Source organism: Simochromis diagramma, unplaced genomic scaffold, assembly GCF_900408965.1.
Source record: "Simochromis diagramma unplaced genomic scaffold, fSimDia1.1 OVJJ01000024.1, whole genome shotgun sequence".
Lineage (NCBI taxonomy): Eukaryota > Metazoa > Chordata > Actinopteri > Cichliformes > Cichlidae > Simochromis > Simochromis diagramma.
This window is the reverse complement of record NW_024387332.1, coordinates 2,887,755-2,907,520: the sequence shown is the minus strand read 5'-3', so window position 1 is coordinate 2,907,520 and position 19,766 is coordinate 2,887,755. Positions and strand designations below refer to the sequence as shown.

Genomic DNA, 19,766 nt, shown 5'->3' with positions numbered 1-19,766 from the left:
CTGCACTAATGACACTGCCATCATTAGATTAAAACCAAATTACAGTCTTGACCATTAAATTTTTCAGTGTGGACAGATTCATTAAAAATGTGATAAGAGTTGCAGATGTAAGTGAAAAAAGAATCATTTGCCATAATTAACATAAAATACAGAACTTTGCATTGAACCCATCGTCCCCATTGTTCCCATTGCCCCCAATGCAAAATGCACAGTTCCCTCCAAAGATGATATAGTAGCTGAAAATTCTGATTTATTTATTTATTTATTTTTTACATTTTTATTTATTTTTTTAATATAGTGTAACACAAAATCTTGGCAACGAAGAAGTCATGGGGTGGTTAATTAAGAAAGCCAGTGCCTGAAGTAGTGGATGAAAAATGAAATGATGGAAACATAATTTACAGCATAAATCCAAAAACTGCTAAAGATGACAGACACCGTGGAAATAATAAAGGTTAATGAAACATTCAGCTACGGGTCTCCCATCATTCTATTGTATGCAGTAAATCAGAAATCAAAGATAATTCTGAATTATGTTAAGACGCACTGGCTGTTTCTTATGTATTCTGCTACAGAGGCATTATGGGCTGCTGCCCACTTGGCATTAACCCACATCCCCAACCTCTCCTTGTTGGCTCTGTAAGTGGAGTCAGCTCATTTGTGTTGTGATGCCACTGGGACTTTTATTTTGTGCTTGGTGGATTTTACTTCGTGGTTTGGCTGGAGCTTAACAACCAGACCACCATGTGGATGTTCCCCATCCTCCCTCCCTACCTCACCCTGCCATTTTCTATGAAAAGTAGTTTTACACCGCGAGAAAACGTGTTGTTTTTCTTAGTGTGAACAGATCAGATCATAGGTTTAAAAAAAAAAATGACAAGAAATTGTACGCTTTAAAAGAAACGTGTGGTTTGAAACAGTTCCCTACGTGGCCGGACATAAAGATCTCCGAACGGCCTAATACCTAAATACGTTTTGTTTTGCATTTTTTAATCCTGGTCTGTACTACTGAGTAAAAATACCTCTTTTATTGTGCTGATTTGTGAACTTCTGTTACTTTCAAGTCTAATATATGTTTTTTTTTCAGCTGGCAGGAGAAGCTCAAGAGCTTTTCTCAGTGCGACACGGTCCAGTGCGAGCTGCTCGCATTCTGCCAGCTCCTCATAACAGTGAGTATTTTCAGTACCGTTACTTGAATATGATATGCACCTACCTGCAGCTAAGCACATATTGCATATTCTTGCTTGAATAATTATACAGTAGTGATGACATGATTATACAGCATTAAAACCATCGCCAGGTGAAGTTGACAACATTTGTTGTCAGTTCTTTTATCGGTGCTGCTGAGAAACATTTCTGCTGAGGAAACACAGAAAAACAAACACAGCAGGTGTCAGTATTTTTCACATCTCTGCTATAAGGGTAGAGATGGGTTCCTTTAGTTATTTTTATAAGGTATTAGCTTGTTGGCAGGATCTTTTGGGTAATGTGCTGTGGGATTTGTATTCTGTGCACAGGCTATTTATGGTGTTTTGCAGTGTGCAGCCCACATTGGCTGGTAGAGGAGGCTGCTACTGTCATGGAGCGTCTTTGCTTTCAAAGGCTATTTAAGTCTACAACAGTGTTCAGCTGTGTATTACGCATCAAAAGTAACATCTGCATTGATATCAGGACCTTAGGTTTCATAAACACACTGCATGATTGAAATTATGAGATGGTCAATGTTTTCCATCCATCAGTGATTTTAATGCTGCTGATCATGATGTAGCTTTCTTTATGGTATCAGTGGTATTAAAGTTCCACATCTACATATCTGTGTCAGAAGAAGCTGCATTCAACTGTGAAACACAAGCTTTTATACCTTGTAGTAGATAAAATCTCAGCTCGTGTTGTGCCACCTTCAGATGCTGTCTGAGATTTTTTTTTTTTTTAACAGTAAATGTCTCTTCTGAAACCACACAGGGATGTGGAGGAAGTTCATTTAAACGTTTTTCCTTTGCAAGTCTCCTGAAGTGTCTTTTCAGCATAATTCGGAAATGTCTGTCCTGGGAAAAAAAAACTCTGGTTAACTTGATCTCAGCATCCAAGGTCAACACTTAAAATTAAATTTCGGATGGCCTATTGTAATGCAGTTTTGGGTTGTGGGCATTTTAAGTGGTGCTATATCATTAAAATTAAAGAGTGCTCCTTGGTTCCTCATCCTAATGTTGTCGTAAATCTACGATTACTGTTAGCCCGCTCTCAGTCAGTAGTCCATATTACTAGTAATGCAGGCATTGGTGTCCTTTTGTCATGAAGAGTTTAGCCAAACAAAGGGTATCCCAAGTGCATTTTGATCAAATTTGAGTTTTGTATTTGCGTTAGTATTATATCATTAATGTAACACACGGGTAATCTGACAAGGATGATTGCTACAAAATGATGCCACAGAAAATCTTCTTTTAGCAAACATTGAAAAAGAATCATTGTTCATTATTAATGATGATTTTTGGATACCTTTATTTCAGAAAAATTAGTGAATATTATTTTTTTTTTTAAAAAAAGGAAGTAGAAAGAAAAACATTTTCGTCCACTAATCCAATTCAGGGTCTTGAGCTGGAGCCTGACATGGGGCCACAGGCGTGGTACGCCCTGAACAGGTTGCCAGTTTGTTGCAGGGCAACAATAGAAAGCTCGTAGTGCTTAATGTAAAAGCTGAGATCACACAGACCACAGTGGCTGCTTCAACCTGAGATGAACTTTAAGTACAGCAAGGAAACCACATAGAAACTGCAGTCTGGCATCTGAAGCGATCAAACAGCACCTGAATAACACTCTGTAGCTTCACCAAGTGACGTGTGAAATGCTTCCATATCCACCACCTGGATGCATGCACATGCATAATTAGTGCGTTGTAGTGTAAATTCCTCAAGGACAAAAAACAGACGGGCACGCGGAGCCTCCTGCATAGACCCCCTCTCTTACTATCTGATAGGGAGATTTCCGTCACTCACCCTAAAGTTGACTCGCAGATTTGGAAAGTGTAATAGAGGCTTTCAAAATCAGCATTTTGTGATTTACATTACTCACAATTTGCTTTTATGAGTAATGTAGCGTGGTCCAAATGAAAATTACAATGCAGGAGGAAAAAGAGAATTTTTGTGAATCAGTATATTGAACAGTACTTTCAGATTCATTTCTTTTTGGAAGGAAACATTTCCCATGATGTTCTGTGAATGCACGTTTGATCTGCTTACCTAATGCTGTTTTATATGACCTGAATTACAAACAACGTTAAAGCATTTCATTTCATTTGTAATGTAAGTGAAATAGTCCCAGTAATGACAAACAAATGTGGCACTGGTTCCACTCATGGAAGGTTGAATGCAGTATTAATTGCAGTTCACATATTCTCAAAGTCATGGTGCAAATGGTCGATTTGTTCCACTGATGAGACTCTTTACAGACATGACGTTTAAATTTAATCCCTGCAGGTGTCAATCGGTTCTGTGAAAGATGGTTTGTGGCTTTTTTTCTTTTCTGGTGAGAAAATCGTCTTTGTGTTCGCCGTCTATCTTGCAGTCTTTTGGCAGATTTCAACAACACACAATGGCAGCTTTTGAGGAGTGCTGGAAGTGGATAAAAGCAAACCACAGTAATAAGAAGCAGCAGATAGCCCCGACACATGAGGGGAGTAATTCTCTCAGCAGAAAATAAATATGAATTGTACCACTGCAGGGAAGGACACTGATTGTAATCTGTTAGGGTGCAAACAGTGTTGCACTGTGGCGAGCCATTAAAAGGCCAATTGTCTGGGATATGAGGCTGTGGGTGGGTGGACTCGTAAAGCCCTGAAAATAGGTGTTGATTATAATAAGGAAAGGTTCCTCCTTCCTGGAATAGAGAAGGAAAAGCTGGTTTTCCAAAGGAAGTAAACGCGTTTATCCACATCTCGTTTACGAGCTGTGATCTTTTGTTGTTTTGGAAAATGAAGCAGTGACTTCTCTGTCTGACAACAAATGAGCATTGAGGAGATACTTTGTGAATGCTCTCTGGTCTTCATGTTAGAGGAAATGCCATGCAGTTTAATATGTAGCCTGATGTTTCAGGGCGATGTCATAGTATTATTTAAACATACACTTACTAGTTTCTGTTACTATTCATTGCAATATTAATCAAATCAAAGTTGCTCTATGCATCTTCCCAGAATGTTTTATTTTTTTAGTTAAATGTGCCATTCACCAAGTCTCCAAGGAGCATATTTATGTTCCGGCTCAATATCTTGACTGATGACAGAAACATGAAAGGAGAGAAGGATCCTGTTGGTAGTGTTAAAGGCTGGTACGGAAGGCACGTTTGCTCTCATGCCATACCACAGGAACTTGGGCTGATTACTGTCAACCCTCAAATTACAGTCCTCTAAAGGGTAACATCTTCTTCAGTCTAAGCACCCCCATCCACTCAGTCCCCTTATCCTTTGCCAAACTTCAAAAATGAGACAATTAGGGAAAATATGGGATCAGAAATACTTAATGCAGCATGATTTCTCTTCATTTTTCACATGCCCACTGGACTTTGCATTTTCAATAAGATTTCTCCATCATTTTTGAGTTTTGTTAACTTTTTTTGGAGGAACAAAAATGTTTGGGTTTTTTTTTTTTTTTAAATTATTTTACATCAAGCTTCATTTATTCTTTTAGCTCAAATTTACAGTAGAAAATCAGTAGAAACTAGCAAACAAAGTCTTTAAATTAAGTGATTCCATGTTTTGGATGGAAAAAAAAAATCTCCATTTATCAAAAAATATTTTGCAACCATAATTGGATTATGGGGCAACCATAGTAATGTAATCAGCACGTTTCCTGCCATGGTAATAGCCTGCCTGTTGTATGAGGGTGGGGAGTGCTCGAGCCCTCACATGTTTGGTAAAGAATGTCTCTCTTTGTTGTGTGCAGATTCTGCTGTTTCTCATCTGGCTCTTCCTCTGACTCCTCTTCCTCCTCAGGTCCTGTAAAGCTGGACAGTTTTGCTGACAAGAGGCCCCTCCTTGGGGTCTGCAAGAGCACGGGGTCCTCTGGGTGAGTTCAGGCTTCGTTATAAAACTGACATCACTTCCTGTCGGTCACCCATAAACTGCTATGCAAAATAGTGACTTTGCTTCCCCTGTGTTTATAAGTGATGAATTATAGATTCACATCTTTCTGCTATAATGTTGTGCTATTCTGTGCGATAAGTGACTGACAGCTTAACTAGTGGAGGGGCAAAAAATGATGTTCTATAATGTCGTCTTAAACTTAAAGACTAGATACCCGTTAAGCTCTGTCTTTGCCTAGTAAAGACAGGCATCTACTTTCTAATTAAAAGTGCACTTACTGGAAAGTGAGAAACTAAAGCAACCTGTGTCTCATGGGATTTAGCCGTCCTTTCTTTAAAACCTGCCAATAGTGTTTTACTTTCGGTGATGTTATGAAGGACAACAAATGCTCCATCTGAAAGTCATTTTTAAAAATAAGAGGCATCAAAGGACACCCAACATTTTGTTACGAACCCTTCACATGCAACTTGAGGTGAGCCACCCATGTGGGCTCAGTGACTATTAGTGGCAGTGTGGCTGGAATGCGAGCAGTACCTGAATGCCCCACAGGCTGGGAGAAGGGTGATGGAGCAGATGTGCAGAAGCCTGGGATTGTTAGGGTTAGGCCTGGGAATGTCATGTCTTTGTTTAGTGCAAGAAAACTTACTTCAAAAGTGACAGACCCCAAGGCATCTTGCACTCCCTTCTCTATACCCAGTTTGTGCCCTCCCTTCTTCCCCCCTCTTCCACTTACTTATGCTGCTCTTCCAGAGCAACACAAAATTTAACTCAATATATCCTCCCCAGGAAATGAAATAAGGAAGTCTGTCTTCAGCTGGGTCTTGATGGAGACCACCTTCTTGATGTTTTCCAGGAACTGCCGCCACTGTCTCTCTGACGCCATTGCCATTGCTTCTGCTTTTCCTATGTCCTCACTGACACTGAGACAGGCAGCGTTTTGACGGTTTGGCAAATCACCCAGGCGTCGTTCAACACTAATGCTGAAAACATGTACTGTGTTGAAAAGCAGAAACCCTGACCTCTGGCTGAATGGCACAGCCTGGTCCTTCCCTCTACAGAAGTGCTCGGTAAATAACACTTTGGTCAAAGACAAGAAGGAAAAAAGCTTCCGGGTGCGGCGCTGTACTTTCCATCGGGCCTGTTCATAAACTTACTAAGGCCCTCGCACAATTTTTAGCATATAATCATTTTGAAATAACAGCTTTTGTTAACCACCAAAAAGGATGCCGTCCTGACACTTAAATGGAAAACAGATTGGACTCTTGGCTGCTATAGCAGTGCTGGTTTAGAAGTCGGTTCAGTCAGCTCTAGGCTTAGATTACAAGATTTGCAAATTAAAGGAAAACCAGAGAAGGGAAAAAGCATGTGTGCTAAAGCGCTGTACTTGTGGATTTCCAGCCAGGCACACTCAACATAATTTTATCAATGGAAAGGATTATATGTAAAGTCCAAACAATGTAAGGATCCAGTGATTTTCTTGACAGTAAAGCTACATATGCGTCCCTTTCACTCTGTACCAGTGCCAGAGGGCTTTAGGAATTAGTAAAGACTGCTGGTGCCCTTGCAGACCTTGGTGTGTATGTCTGCTCACATTTCTGGAAAAGATTTAAGTTTCCTTCCCTTTCTAGCTGTTGTTATTATTTTCAGTCGTTTTAATTACATCCACAGGTATTAGTATTCTCAAAGTGATCCTCAGTGAAATTCTATGGGAAAGACCAAGGCGACTTAACTGTTTGTGGGTGTTTGAGTGCACACATATCTTGGGCAAAAGTTCAGTGATGAATAAGTGTGCTTTGTTCTCTGGAGTGACATTTCCAACCTCCATCTACCCCCTCACAACATCTCCACATGCCGAGAGGATGTGGTCCCCTCAATATAGACTTCTTTCACCATCAGAATTAATACTGCACGGCTATTTCTAGACTCTAGTTAATACACATGGATGAACAGTCACTACTGAGGCCATGGACAGGCTTTTTTGAAGGGTTGTACAGTATGTCAAACAGTAAACAGTGTTCTACATCCTGAATGCCCACCTCAAGCGGCCCTTTTATTATATTGTTTTTTAAAAAGAGCGCCAATTTCAAAAGGCGGATGCATTGCACCACTGCTCACTCCTCTTGTGCATCACTTTTCTTCTAAAAAAAAAAAAGCTACACACTAGGCTGTGTAGGTTATTTATTTATATTACAAATAAGTATTTTTATGTGTTGCTGATGGGGCTGAAAATGTCTGGTAGTGATGTTAGAACAACAGAATCATCAGTTCACTTTAAATCTATAATTGTCAGTTGACAGCTAACTTGATTGAGAGATATTTTTTTAAATTATTTTGTTTTTTAAATCTATAAAATGGTGTATTTTGTTTTTACTTGATATACAAAAATTAAACATGATAATAATACTTAGACAATAAATGCATTAGTACCTAGAGGCACGACACGGATGGATTTTAGTGCCACTATAGATGTGTCCATGTGTCGTATACATCGCATGCTTACGCCTTTGAAGGACAGATGGTTAAAAGCTTTCCTAACAAAAAGCCCTTAAATGGCGGGTGAGGTAATCGAAGGAACAACAGTGAGCATACACCCAAGACGTCAATCAAAGAGACTAGAGTCTGTGTATCACACGTGGTTATTAAAAGTCATTCAAAGTTGTTGTTTGTTTTTTTTAAATTGATGTTATTGTTATTGGTTACAGCTTAATTAGCCAACAGAAGCACTTAGTTAGGGGCTTGGAAAAAAAAAATCATGGTCCGTTTTAGAAGTGACCTTTTCATGACATTAGCCACATGTCCATTTTTATGGTTACCAAGGCAACATTTTCCTCATCTAATATGATCGGTTGATCACATTAGTCTGCTGTTCAGAGACAACGTGCACAACACACATGACCCTAAGTAGTCACCTTCATAAATATGGCTCCTTTCAACCCTATTTAAGCGATTGACCAGTGTTTCCTGTTGAGATTGGGCAAGCAAATAAGCCATGCTTGCACAATAAATGTGAAAAACAATTGACAAATGGATAGAGTTTTCATCTTTAAATGTTGAGGCATCAAACTATGCAAATTATCGGTGCAAGCTGATGTGCTATGATTTCAGTTTCTACTACCTAACTCTAATTTCCCATAAGTCATAAGGTGCTGTTTCGTGGTGCAGTGTTACTTTAAAAACAAACCTAAAAAGCTACACAGAGGGTTGGGTGAAGCTTGCCTCCTCCCACCACTCACACTGACAGTAAGTGCCATGCAAAATCCAAAGTAAATGTACAGCAAACACAATTTCATCCTCCTGCACATTTGCATTTAATCTGCTTTAAATCCTTTAGTGAAATATCACAGGTTATTAACTACATGGTTGGAGGCAACAAATTCCACTTAGCCCACACAAACACTTTTGATGGCAAAAGCCCATTGAAGCACTAAGCACTAAGTGTTTCAGTGCATTTTCATGACAGGTTTTGCTCTGTGCACCGGATGTATCCTTTTTCTAAAGTGTATTAAATGGAAATCGTGAAGCATTTGTATAAAACAAGCCACCAGATTAAGGGATTTGGAGAAGTGATGCTTTTTATCCACCATGAGGTTATGGTATTCTTCACTGTCACACCATGACCATGCGCACAAACGTGCTGTCCAATCTTAGCTGGAGGGTGGATGCTGCCGTGAACGTATTTAATTTGTCCTGCATCAAAATTGCGGTAAAGCTGTATCAATTATGTTCAAGATGATCGGAGTATTTAGACACCGTGTCAGCCCAGAGGACAATCCACAGTCCTCCTTGTGCCCTGGCTGGCAAAATTGGCCTTCAATTTGTGGAAAGGAATGTCATGTTCTCCACTGAGAAAACCATTTTGATCAAATTGTTCCCTGACACTTTTGTCATGCTCCTGCGTGGAAATGAGAGTAGCTGTAATCTGTTCTTTCACTTCCCCTTTTTCGTTGCCCCACATGTGGACACACATACGTACTTGTGCAGTGCATAGGCAGAGCTCAGGGGCTCAGGCTTCACTGTGGAACGTTTATTTTGACTTCCATGTCTGCTTTATGTCTGTCGAAAATGTGTTCTGCCTCGCCAGTTTTCCTCCTTCAAATAGGAAGTCAGATTATACTCAGTAGTACTGGAAGTGGTACATATAAACACAGCCGACAGGCTGAATGATTAGTAATGACTTTTCAAACTTTTACCACAGCTTCATTCTTTAAGCCAGGCCCCTGTGGTCAAAGCAATTAATATTTTATTTTACTAAAGTTTAAACTTTTCCTTTCCTCTAGATTGAAGTATATTGCAATACTATTGTAATTTTCTCCAGATGTTAACTGTTAAGTAACACCCACTGTTGGAGGGCTCGCTATCAGTCTTAGATTAAGGCTTAACTGGGCAAAAATAATCAGATGCCTTTTTATGGCTGTAAGTAATGAAGTTATGAAGTTGGGGAAGTCTCATCTCTACCGATATTTAAAAGAGGTCCAAAAATGACTTTACTTTGAAGCTTCCCTGAGATGTTGGAGGAGACATACTTTCTGATTACATAATCCGATTAGAAGATAACAAAAATTGCATCCATGATAAACATGGGGCTGTAGAGATGGCAATCTCCATCCACCACTTCTGCCCAGGCTTAAATATACTAATAACGACTGAGTGGCATAATCTCTCCAGCATGTCCTTCCCTGCAGCCACCTTCTAGATTACTTTGAAATTTTGTACAGATATTTATGAATCCAATGATTTGGCTATGATTCCCTTTCCTGTACTACTTTTGGTAAGTGGGCATTGCACCAGCCACTATTACATCCCAATTGAGTTGCATTTATATGCCTCCAGCAGCTCATTGTCACTCCCTTAACAGGAGTCCTGTGCCTTGATGACTAATAGGGCACACAGGCTTTTCTATTGGTCTATTGATTGCAGAACAACAAAGATTAAAAAATTAATTATTACTTTTTGAGTTATTGCACTAAATATATTTTACTAAATGCTAGCAAGTAATTTTGTCTTTAGAGCTGATGAAATAGTCATGAAAAGCTTTGCTCTGAAAAATATAAAAGTTGAACACCGGCCTGATACGTCGATACGTCACATTTCTTATATAGCTTTAAGATGTCAAAGCAGAAGAAAGAGCTGCTGTATGACCAGATGTTTCTTGTGTCAAGTGCTTCCACTTAACATAGACAGAAAATTGGCACATGAGGTTAAAATGGGATCTAATGCAAGCCATGGTTTGGGTAATGAATATTAATACCCACTTCACTGCTGTCAAAGAAAGAATAAGCTGAATTTATTGGGTGCATATACATAAATCCCATGTTGATTTTTCCCCCATTGTTGTGCTTTTAATGTTACACATCTTTGAGTCACAAACTTGTAGGAGTTTTTTTTAATGTTTTGTAGCTAGTATAGTCAGATTTAATGGGTTTGTTATCTATTTAGCTGCACTTTTCACTCTAATGCAGTATGCTTTAACACATAAACACTAACAATGAGTAAAAGCCTGTACATGAATACACATGGACAAACACAGGGTAGTTTGTTTTCAAAATGCTGGCAATTATTCTTATTATTATGTGAAGTATTAAATAGTGGAGGAAATGTATTTCTGGCAGACATGGAGCTGTGGTTGAACTTTTTACCCTAATTACTTTCCTGCTAATGCCTCCAGCCTGCCGGAATCACTGTGGCTCCCCCAGGCCCCCAGTAGGCTCTGATGTGGCTAGTATTTGTGTGTGGAGAAGGGGAGCTCTGGGTTTCAGCAGAGAGCCAATAAGAGTCATAAGAGAAAACAAATAAGGAGGAGTAGAGAAAAAACGTTGCACTGCAGTTTTTCTTTTCTTTCCCTTTGATTTCATAAATATAGAATTTTACATAAACTCATCATGGGGACAAATGTCATGGTAATTTGAGAGTTTTAATGATTTCTTTGAACTGTTAGAATTATTGTATGTATTGTTAATTTCTTTAGCTCCATACAGGGTCATAAGTATACATACAGGCTCAAATATATATACATATACACCCAATAACATTTTGTTAAGTGTCCCTTATCAAGTATGCTTTTGGTAGCCATTGACAATTTTCTGGTGTAATTCTAGCGGGTTATTTGACCACTCTTTTTGCCAGAATTGGTAGAGCTCATTGGACTGGTTGGGAACTGGTTTGGGAACGCCATTCTAGAAGCTTAGTGTTAGCCTGCTTTACCCCTGTAAAGACCAGTTTTGATGTGTTTTTGGAATCATTCTCACGTTGGACCACCCAGTTGTATGGTTTAAGCCATCAAGCTGTTGATTTGAAGTGAAATTAAGGAATTTGGAGGCAGTCCTCTTGCAATGTACCAGTACCACTGGCAAAACAGCATAATGCTACCACCACCATGCTGGACAGTTGGTACTATGTTCTTCTGTTTGAAGCTTCACCTTCACCTTCAAACATACCTCTTGTCATTGTGGCCACATGGGTCAATCTTTGTCTTCTCTGTAAATAAAATGTCCTTTCCAGAAGGCATTTGGCTTGGCCATATGGGCAGCTGCAATTTTCAGTTGAGCTTTAAGGTGTTGATTTTCGACCAGGGGCTTCTGTCTTGGTCAAGTAAAACTCACTTTGGACTCTTTGGAAAGAGAAAAACGACAAAAACGGAAACTGCAAGTTGTAATCATCCATGATCTTGATCATTAACAAGAATAAGCTTTGGCCTTGTCAAATTAAAAGACACTGTGGAACCTTCAGCATGAATAATTAAAAGTTTTAAGTGTATGTATATGTTCGAGCCGGTATGTGTACTTGACCATGTGTGAATGAGAGAAAATCCTAAATAAATTCAAATTGTGCACCCATTTCTTTTTTTTTTTTTTAAAGTCATATTTAAAGTCATAAACTTCTGACTACAACTGTAAATGGGGTGTGTATGCAGGTGGAGGCTAGTGCAAGTCTTATGCTAGTCCAAGATTTTGGTTGAGATACAATAGGCCAAAAATATTTTATATTGTTTTCCAAATATTTTGTGAACTAGAACATTCGAGGCTGTTCCTACACCACCACTACTCTCTGAATAGTGGAAAATACAAATAAAATTTAAATAAAAAAACATATTTAAGTGTTTGTTTCTTGTAATTTAAAATATTTTTTTGCACATTTGATAATATCTCATTTAAATATCTGTACATCAAATAACATGTCTTAGTCGTGCTAGCTTAAAAACATGACATATGTGAGACTAGGAAAAATCAGTGATTGCCCAGTGATTACATAAAATCTTTTTGCATTTGATAATTGATTACAAGCAGTCACTCAAAGGCTGAGTGTACAACACCCTCTGCTTGACCACTTTGGATGACAACACAATTGTGCAGGTCGACTGGTGGCGGGACTGGTTGGTCTCCAACTCCAATACATCTTTGGCATATTTAAATGCATCGTTCATGAAAGCTTGTAATGCAAACAGTAATTTTCTTAATAGAAGCAAACAGCTGGACATTTTTTAAAAGATATCTAAATTAAAATTCATCCAAATTTACCTGTAATTCTTTTCCTTTACAACAATAGCAGTGGAAACTGTAGCTTCTAAGAGAGTTTATTGTCAAGAACACTTTTCTATCCTGCCTAGAATAAACGTCTGAGGAGAGCTCTGAGTACTTGTTCAGTGTTGGCATAAACTGCTGTCTGTTGGCAATGCTGATCCTAAATTTCTGGTTTTAATATTGAAAAGTGAGATTACAATTCCCATTCCTCAGAAGTTTTACAGTCTGCAGTTGGAGCATCAGAGTTCTATCTTTCAGCAGAAGCAGACTCAGCTTCCCAAACCGAGCTTGTATTTGTGTAGCATTTCCACACTATGTAATTGTCGTCTATATTTGGGGAGCTTGTAAAACTTTGCAGCAGTAGGAAATGTGGTGAAGTCCCTTCCTTGTAAATTAATTTATTTGCCTTCTTTTTAATTCCTTCTATGGCTTCCATCTTATGCTTTCTACAGTCACATGAAATCTTGTGGTTTGGATCTCCCGGTTTAAGTTCACATTCATGGAAAGACGTGTGCAGATTGCCTCAAACAGAGGAAAAGTGACAGATGTCAGTATGTTTAATCCAGGAGGAAGTAATGACACAATAATAAGACACGTGCCATCCATAATAGCCCCTAATGACCGTTGTAAACCGTTGTGTATCTAAAATTAAAATGCATGCTTATAAATGTGGCACTGTGCAGAGTAGTAGAAGACAAAAATGACCCAAGCAGCCAGCATTTACTGTAAGACCATCTGAAATAGTTATGCATTCAGCAAGTCTGCCCTGTACTTGTTTTATGCCCACAGCAATTTAAATTCAGAAAATTCTGGACCGTCCCAAACTGACCGCAACTCAAGTCTTACAATTTCTATGTGGTTGATCTTCCTAGCCTACAGGTGCTCGTACTGTAGTTTCAATGGTGACACTATTTTTTTTCAAAGAAGTTAAATTTCTTAAGGACTAAAATGCTATTTTAAATATACAATTTTAGCATCACTAGCGATTGGTTTCCTTTCATAGAAACATTGGTAAATTGGTTGCTGTGCCATTCTTCCCCAGACTAAAAGCCTTGGCGATCATGTTGACATTTTTGGTTTAAAATGCCTCAGCAACTTTGCTGTCACATTAAATGTAGATGTTCCCAATGCTCCCCAGAGAACAAATACTGTTCGACTGTGTTCATCCCCTAACTTTTCACTCGGTTTCACAAGAAGGACACAGGGTGTCTGAGGCTGGCATTCTGATTGGAACATAAAAAGACTAAAGTTTGACACTCAAGTCGTCCAAGATACAAGGTCCTCTTTATGCCATCGTATCCCACAACAGACGAATTTAACAGAAATGTAGTTTCTCTCTCTCTAACCATGTTCTGTTGTCATTTTGCCGTTTTCAAGTTCTGTATCTGACAAGCCCTTTACATTTTCTCCTTAATTTTTGGAGTAGCTTCTTGTCCTGTCACAGGAAGTAAATGAGCCAAGCCTCTTTTCCTCCATCTCCCTCATTTTATATCCTTTCAGACCCAAGGGCCAGTTTGAGTAATAGTAATTGACACATTGATCTAATAGGGCCATCATAATAGGCCTGTTACTGAGCTGGGCAATGGTGCTCGGCGTCACCTTAACATGTGCAAGGACTGACATCCCGCCATGATCCATAATGATAATTGTGATTTAGCCTTGCTTTCAACCTACGCCCCAGTGTCCCCGGCATCAGGAAATCTTATTACATCTGACCCCACATTGCCTCCATTAGAACTAGGTCATTTGTTAAAATACTGCAAAAGCAAAACAATTGAACCCTGTGCCATTTTGATTCTATAACAGTGGGTTATCATTGTCCCTTTGAATCAATTCCAGGGGCCCATTTTTCGGGATAGAGCTTTGAATTGGATTGATCGGACTCTGATAATGCTGAAATCAATGATGCAGCCGCCTGAAAGTAAATTATCGTTGAGCGAAATTTTCGGATTAATCTTAATGCCAGTATTCTTGATTGGTATTGGTCGCTGTACTTGCAGGGCGAGCACCATTGAAATGTTGACGGAGACATTAACTGTCAGGATGGAAAAATGAAACGGGGATTCTTAGAAACTTTTTCCACGGCACATCTTCTGTCTTCCTAAAGGGGCAGGAGCCACTGGAGGGACGAACACACTTGGATTAGCTGGGTTAGCATCCAGGCAGAAAAACACAGTCCACACTTAGTCTTGAGACGGTGTTTAAAATCTAGGCTTAGGTTGTGACCCAACTTCTCACTTGGCGCCTTTGCTGTTTAGCTTGGGAAATATACAAAAGAACGTTAGTATGTACCTGTGTGTATAAATGTTTGTGCGTAAGCGTGTGTGGATGTGTAACACATAATGTTCCCTTAGAGTTTCACTCTTGTATCAGTCATCAAGATAGTTGCTGGGTATTGTTGCAGCAGTTATTTCATTTTGCATCTCTGGGTGTGTGTTCCTCCCTTTGTTTGTGTTAAGGGAAAAAAAAACGTGCATGTCAAATTTTAGTGCCTCTGATCTTACCTAACACATGTGCATTTGCGAGAGTGTGCGTGCATGTGTGTGTTAGCAGTGAGTGGTGAAGTCGTGTTTGTGTCTGTGCTGTCCAAGCTGATTTTTAAACAGATGTTGACAGAGTGTTCCACAGGATTGTGTTCCTAAAACACCACTTATGAAATAGGAAAACTTTACTTATTCCATATTTGGGAAATTCTGTTACTGCTACTATCTGCTTCTTACTGCTTCTGCTACTTTTACAGCTATTACTAGTTGTAAAGGATTAAGTGAAGCACCGTGGATACTTTCTGGGTGCACTGTATAACATAAAAAGAAGCTAAAGGCTAGACAAGTTTGTGAAAACATCATCTACATTTTTAATCTCTGCAGCACTCCAGCTTGTCATAATGAACAAGTTGTTGAGATTCTTCCATCTTTAACACATCTTCAACAAATATCAGTCTGCAGGATTTTTCAAGTTGAAATGATGGCCCAGTAGTCATGAGACATGTGAAACACTGCACAAATACAGCGAGAGTGTACATAAGAACCATGGAATCCAGGGTGGAAGAAATGAGAGAAGAGGGGGGCTGAAGAGAAGGCTGTTTGGGGTAAAGACAAGTTGGGTGCTCTATCACCAGGTCCATTAAGCACTTCCTGCATTGGAAAACGTGGTATGGATTCAGAGTGCCAAAAGCATTGTGCCAAAAATGCGTCAGCCTTGTTTACTTAACTAAGACTAGAGTGATGAAGGTGTTGCTGCAGAAGAATCTAACAAAAAAATGCTGGATCAGTTCACACATAATAGACTGTTTGCTCAGATTTTGCCTTGATGCGTCTGCTCTGCCGTTCGGTAACAAGGTACGTTGGTCAATCAAATAAAGGGTGGGCATATTCCAAGGGCCTGTGCTTACAGAGACACATTTGATTATACTTGCATTTGATTATTGAATCTTTTTATTGCAACACACCAACATCACTGCAGTTTCTGGGCACCAGTGAACGATCACAGCAAGGCTCTGAACTATTAACATTATATTTTCTACATCTATTCTAGTCTTGTGAACATTGTTTCCTTACTTTTCATCCAACAAAAAGGATGTTAGGCTCACCTGCAGTTGAACTTGGTGCTGATAGGTTGGTGTTAGGATGCTAACATCTAAACGGATGTGGTGGTTGTAGTGAACATTAGGATGTTAGCATTGCTAATCATTGCGAACATGTTGCATGATTATTGGCTGTAGATTGTGTTCTTGTGTATGCATCAGCGCTCTCATGTGAGTAAAGGGTTATAACAAATTGAAAGCCCTCGCTGGCTGTGACCCACTGATTCTCATAAACAGGCACTTTAGAGGTATCACACTCGATCCTGTTCCTTATCTGTAAATGGCTTTTTTGGGGTCTCCTGATAATGTCATGTATGTTTTCCATGGTTTGCCTTTGGTATATTACACAGTGGGTTTATTTTGTGCGATAGTTTTGAATCAGAGTGACAGACAAAGAAGAAAAGCAATAGTGAAGACTGGCACGGCAGACGGACCTTGACGCAGGAGTCGGTCAGAACAGGGTGTGCTGCTGGAATATTCAACGTGGCTGAGGTCATCTGTCTCTTGTAATGGATGAAGGTCTTTCCATAATGATGTCTTCATTTGAATAATGTCCAGATTTCCCTCGGTGGGAGTTGCTGTAACTTGGTAGTAGATGTCTGCTGTTGAAGCCACTTCCTAATGGTGTCTTCCACTGGCCCTAGTCATCAGTAAAGGGATGTTATCGATCATGTCGACTCTCCTTCTTCACCTAACTTTCACAATGTTGATATAATCAGTGCTAGTGTGCAGCTGTTTTTGTGCTTCTCTGTAACATGTTTTTAATTGTTTTGGTTTTTTTACTCCATTCAACAGAATTTGAAGTTTTATATCACATCGTTTCCCTTTAATCTGCCATGAAAGTCATTGTTATATTTTAGAATCACTGCCTTCCATTTGTCCAAAAAGTATCCATGCTGAGACTGATGAGGTATGTATCTACACTTAGTATGCACAAGCAGACTAAATGGACTGTTGAAAGCACTTCGTCCTATGGCTCAAAAAACAAAACTAACACTACAGTTCACCCCTGAATCCTCAGCCAACACGGCACCACAGGCCCTGCCAAGGTTGACAGAGAATGGAAGAGCAGTAGAGGCGTTCCTCGCAGAGACAGAGAAGGGGCACAAGGGACGGGGGGTAGTGGAGGGGAGTCTCTTGATTAAGATTTATGTCTAAATTTTCCTGTTCTAGCAGCCGTTGCCTGCTGTTGGATAAGCTCCCTTACACACCCCTCTTCTTTGCTGTGTTGATAGAAGGGCTTCTAGTAAATGTGTTTCATGACAAAGCATTTCCCCTTTTGCCCTTCATGTTACTCCCCTTTACTCTGGATTCCCAGAAGGTGCAGGGCAGTGGGACGTCGGGAAATCAAATAAATTTTTGTGCTTCAAGTTTGTTTTCATACATTAATGCACGTAATCACAACGATTGTGTGATTGGTCTGTGAGCACTCCCAAAACACGCGTGACCTAAAGCTGACAACAGTGCCCGAATGCCTCCTGAGGAGCTCTGCTAACATGCTGCTCATGCTAAGCCTTCTGTGTAGTAATCCTGCAGCTTTGGATTATATAAGCCACCTATATTGGTTACTTTGAATCATGCATACGTTGCTGGTCTCCCAAAAGTAGATCTGTTTCGACAAGTTCAGTGATAAAGCCTTAAATGAAAAACTGACCACCAAAATCACAAAGTTAAAGTAGAAAACAGGACTTTTCATTCCTGCAGATGTAATTCTGTTAATTACTTGAAAACTCGTGTCTGTTGGAAACCTGTTAAACTGCACACACGCTGGAAGTGACTTCAGGCAAAATAACTATGGGCCATGAGAAGTGGGTGAGACCCATGATTGATGAGCGGATGATGAGACTACCAGTGAGAGAGAAGATTGTTGATTGACATATGACCTCGCTAGAGGGTCACCTAGGCAACCGTGATGAAGGGATGAATGGGACTGAAAGGTGAAAGAAAAGAAACCTACAGTTTTTGACAAAGCAGTAACTTTCATTGCACAAAGAATATCAGGTGTGTTTTGCTTTTTTAAAGCATGTTATTAGCTTAGTCTGTGCTTTACTTTCCACAATTTAAAGTTTAGTTACAAATGGAAAAAGTGAAGCGTTTGGGTGAAAGTCTGAAGTCCCAGTGTTTTATCAGTGGTTACTAGATTATCAGCTCATAAAGTTTTCAAACACTTTAAAATTAATGGTGTTTAAAAATGTTGCCCTTTTTTTTTCTTTTCTCCAGGACGAGCCCTCCCTACTGCTGCGCTGACCTGTATTCGCTAAGGACGGGGGAAATGGTTAAATCAATTCAGTTCAAGACGCCTATCTATGACCTCCACTGCAACAAACAGTGAGTTTGGCTAAACAGAATAAGTAAATGCATTTAAAAAGACTTTTGTCATGTAGTCACATGAATGTTTTTTCCTTCTCACAGTATCCTTGTTGTGAGCCTGCAAGAGAAGATTGCAGCATTTGACAGCTGCACATTCACCAAGAAGTTCTTTGTTACAAGTAAGAATATTAAACACATGAGTCCTATAATGCTTATTTACTGCTCCAGGGGTAATTGTTCATATCGAACATGGCAAAAGTTTTAAATAATGAAGTTGGAAAAGAGTGGTTGTTCCGTTCTCTGGGTGCTCTGGTTTCTACTGCTGTGTATCAACTCGGCTCTAGCTGTGAGAACAGAGCTCACCTGGGATCGAGGTGAACCGAGCGGCTGCACTAACCCAACATGAGGCAAATAAGTGTTGCTTTTTTCGACTGTGAATCATGCAAAGCTACTCTCTGAGAACGACAAGAAATGACAAACATTAAAATGCATAGAATACGTCTTCTTTCAATTCTCTCAGCCTGCTACATAATCTGGCAAAAAAAGAGAGGGAGGTTTTAATAGGTTACAGAAATCAATTGCTTTTCACATCAAAAACAAGAATGATTGTTGTCACATGTGGCCTGTCATTATTTTATTGTAGAAATATGTATTTATCAAACACGGGGCCAAACCCCAGCCCTGTACTTTGTGTAGTAGCACAAACAAACAGTGCCAGTCACGTAAAATTCTTTCTTCAAACTTAATCTTTCCAAACATGATCAGCGAGTCTGTCATGCCCGCATCACACAACCCAAACAAATACAAGGCACATCATTGATTATAATACAAGCCACCAAGACCTGCTGGAGTGGAATCCTCTTAAGCATCGCATTGTGACTAAACTGCTTTTATCAAGACAAGATGGTGAGACCCTTCATTTGAAGCTCAGCACAGGAAAACTGTTTACGACACAGCCCTCGCATCCTCCCGGCTGTACCTGCCGTCTCTGCTCAGGGAGTCTGTGAAAGAAATGCCAGACTGTATTACAAGGCCATTGCTGTCTACTTAAGTCATTGACTGGAGTAAACTGACCTTACTGGCTGGCTTTAATGTGTCTCCTCTTTGTCTGCCTGCCTTCCCTATCAGCGTCTGGGCAGCAGGAAACCAAACATATTCAATAGTTATTAATCGTTTCTGAATGCAGGGGCCTCCTCTTCATAACATCGTTTGGTCTGTTTTGGCCATAAAAGCAGTAAACAAAGGGTCCTGTGATGTGGGGAGATCTGCTTTGGATGAGCAA

At 39.7% G+C, this 19,766-nt stretch overlaps 1 protein-coding gene across 5 annotated transcripts in view; it reads left to right on the top strand.

Annotated features, from left to right (window-relative positions):
- The window catches only part of bcas3 (BCAS3 microtubule associated cell migration factor), a 323,554-nt gene that overhangs the window by 12,777 nt on the left and 291,011 nt on the right, over positions 1 to 19,766 (top strand). For all 5 annotated transcript variants that reach the window (XM_040006481.1, XM_040006480.1, XM_040006484.1 and 2 more), the window contains exons 6-9: positions 1,088 to 1,169; positions 4,985 to 5,057; positions 18,395 to 18,502; positions 18,587 to 18,663. In XM_040006481.1, the coding sequence (XP_039862415.1) occupies positions 1,088 to 1,169; positions 4,985 to 5,057; positions 18,395 to 18,502; positions 18,587 to 18,663 (340 nt within the window). The remainder of the gene's footprint in view (positions 1 to 1,087; positions 1,170 to 4,984; positions 5,058 to 18,394; positions 18,503 to 18,586; positions 18,664 to 19,766) is intronic.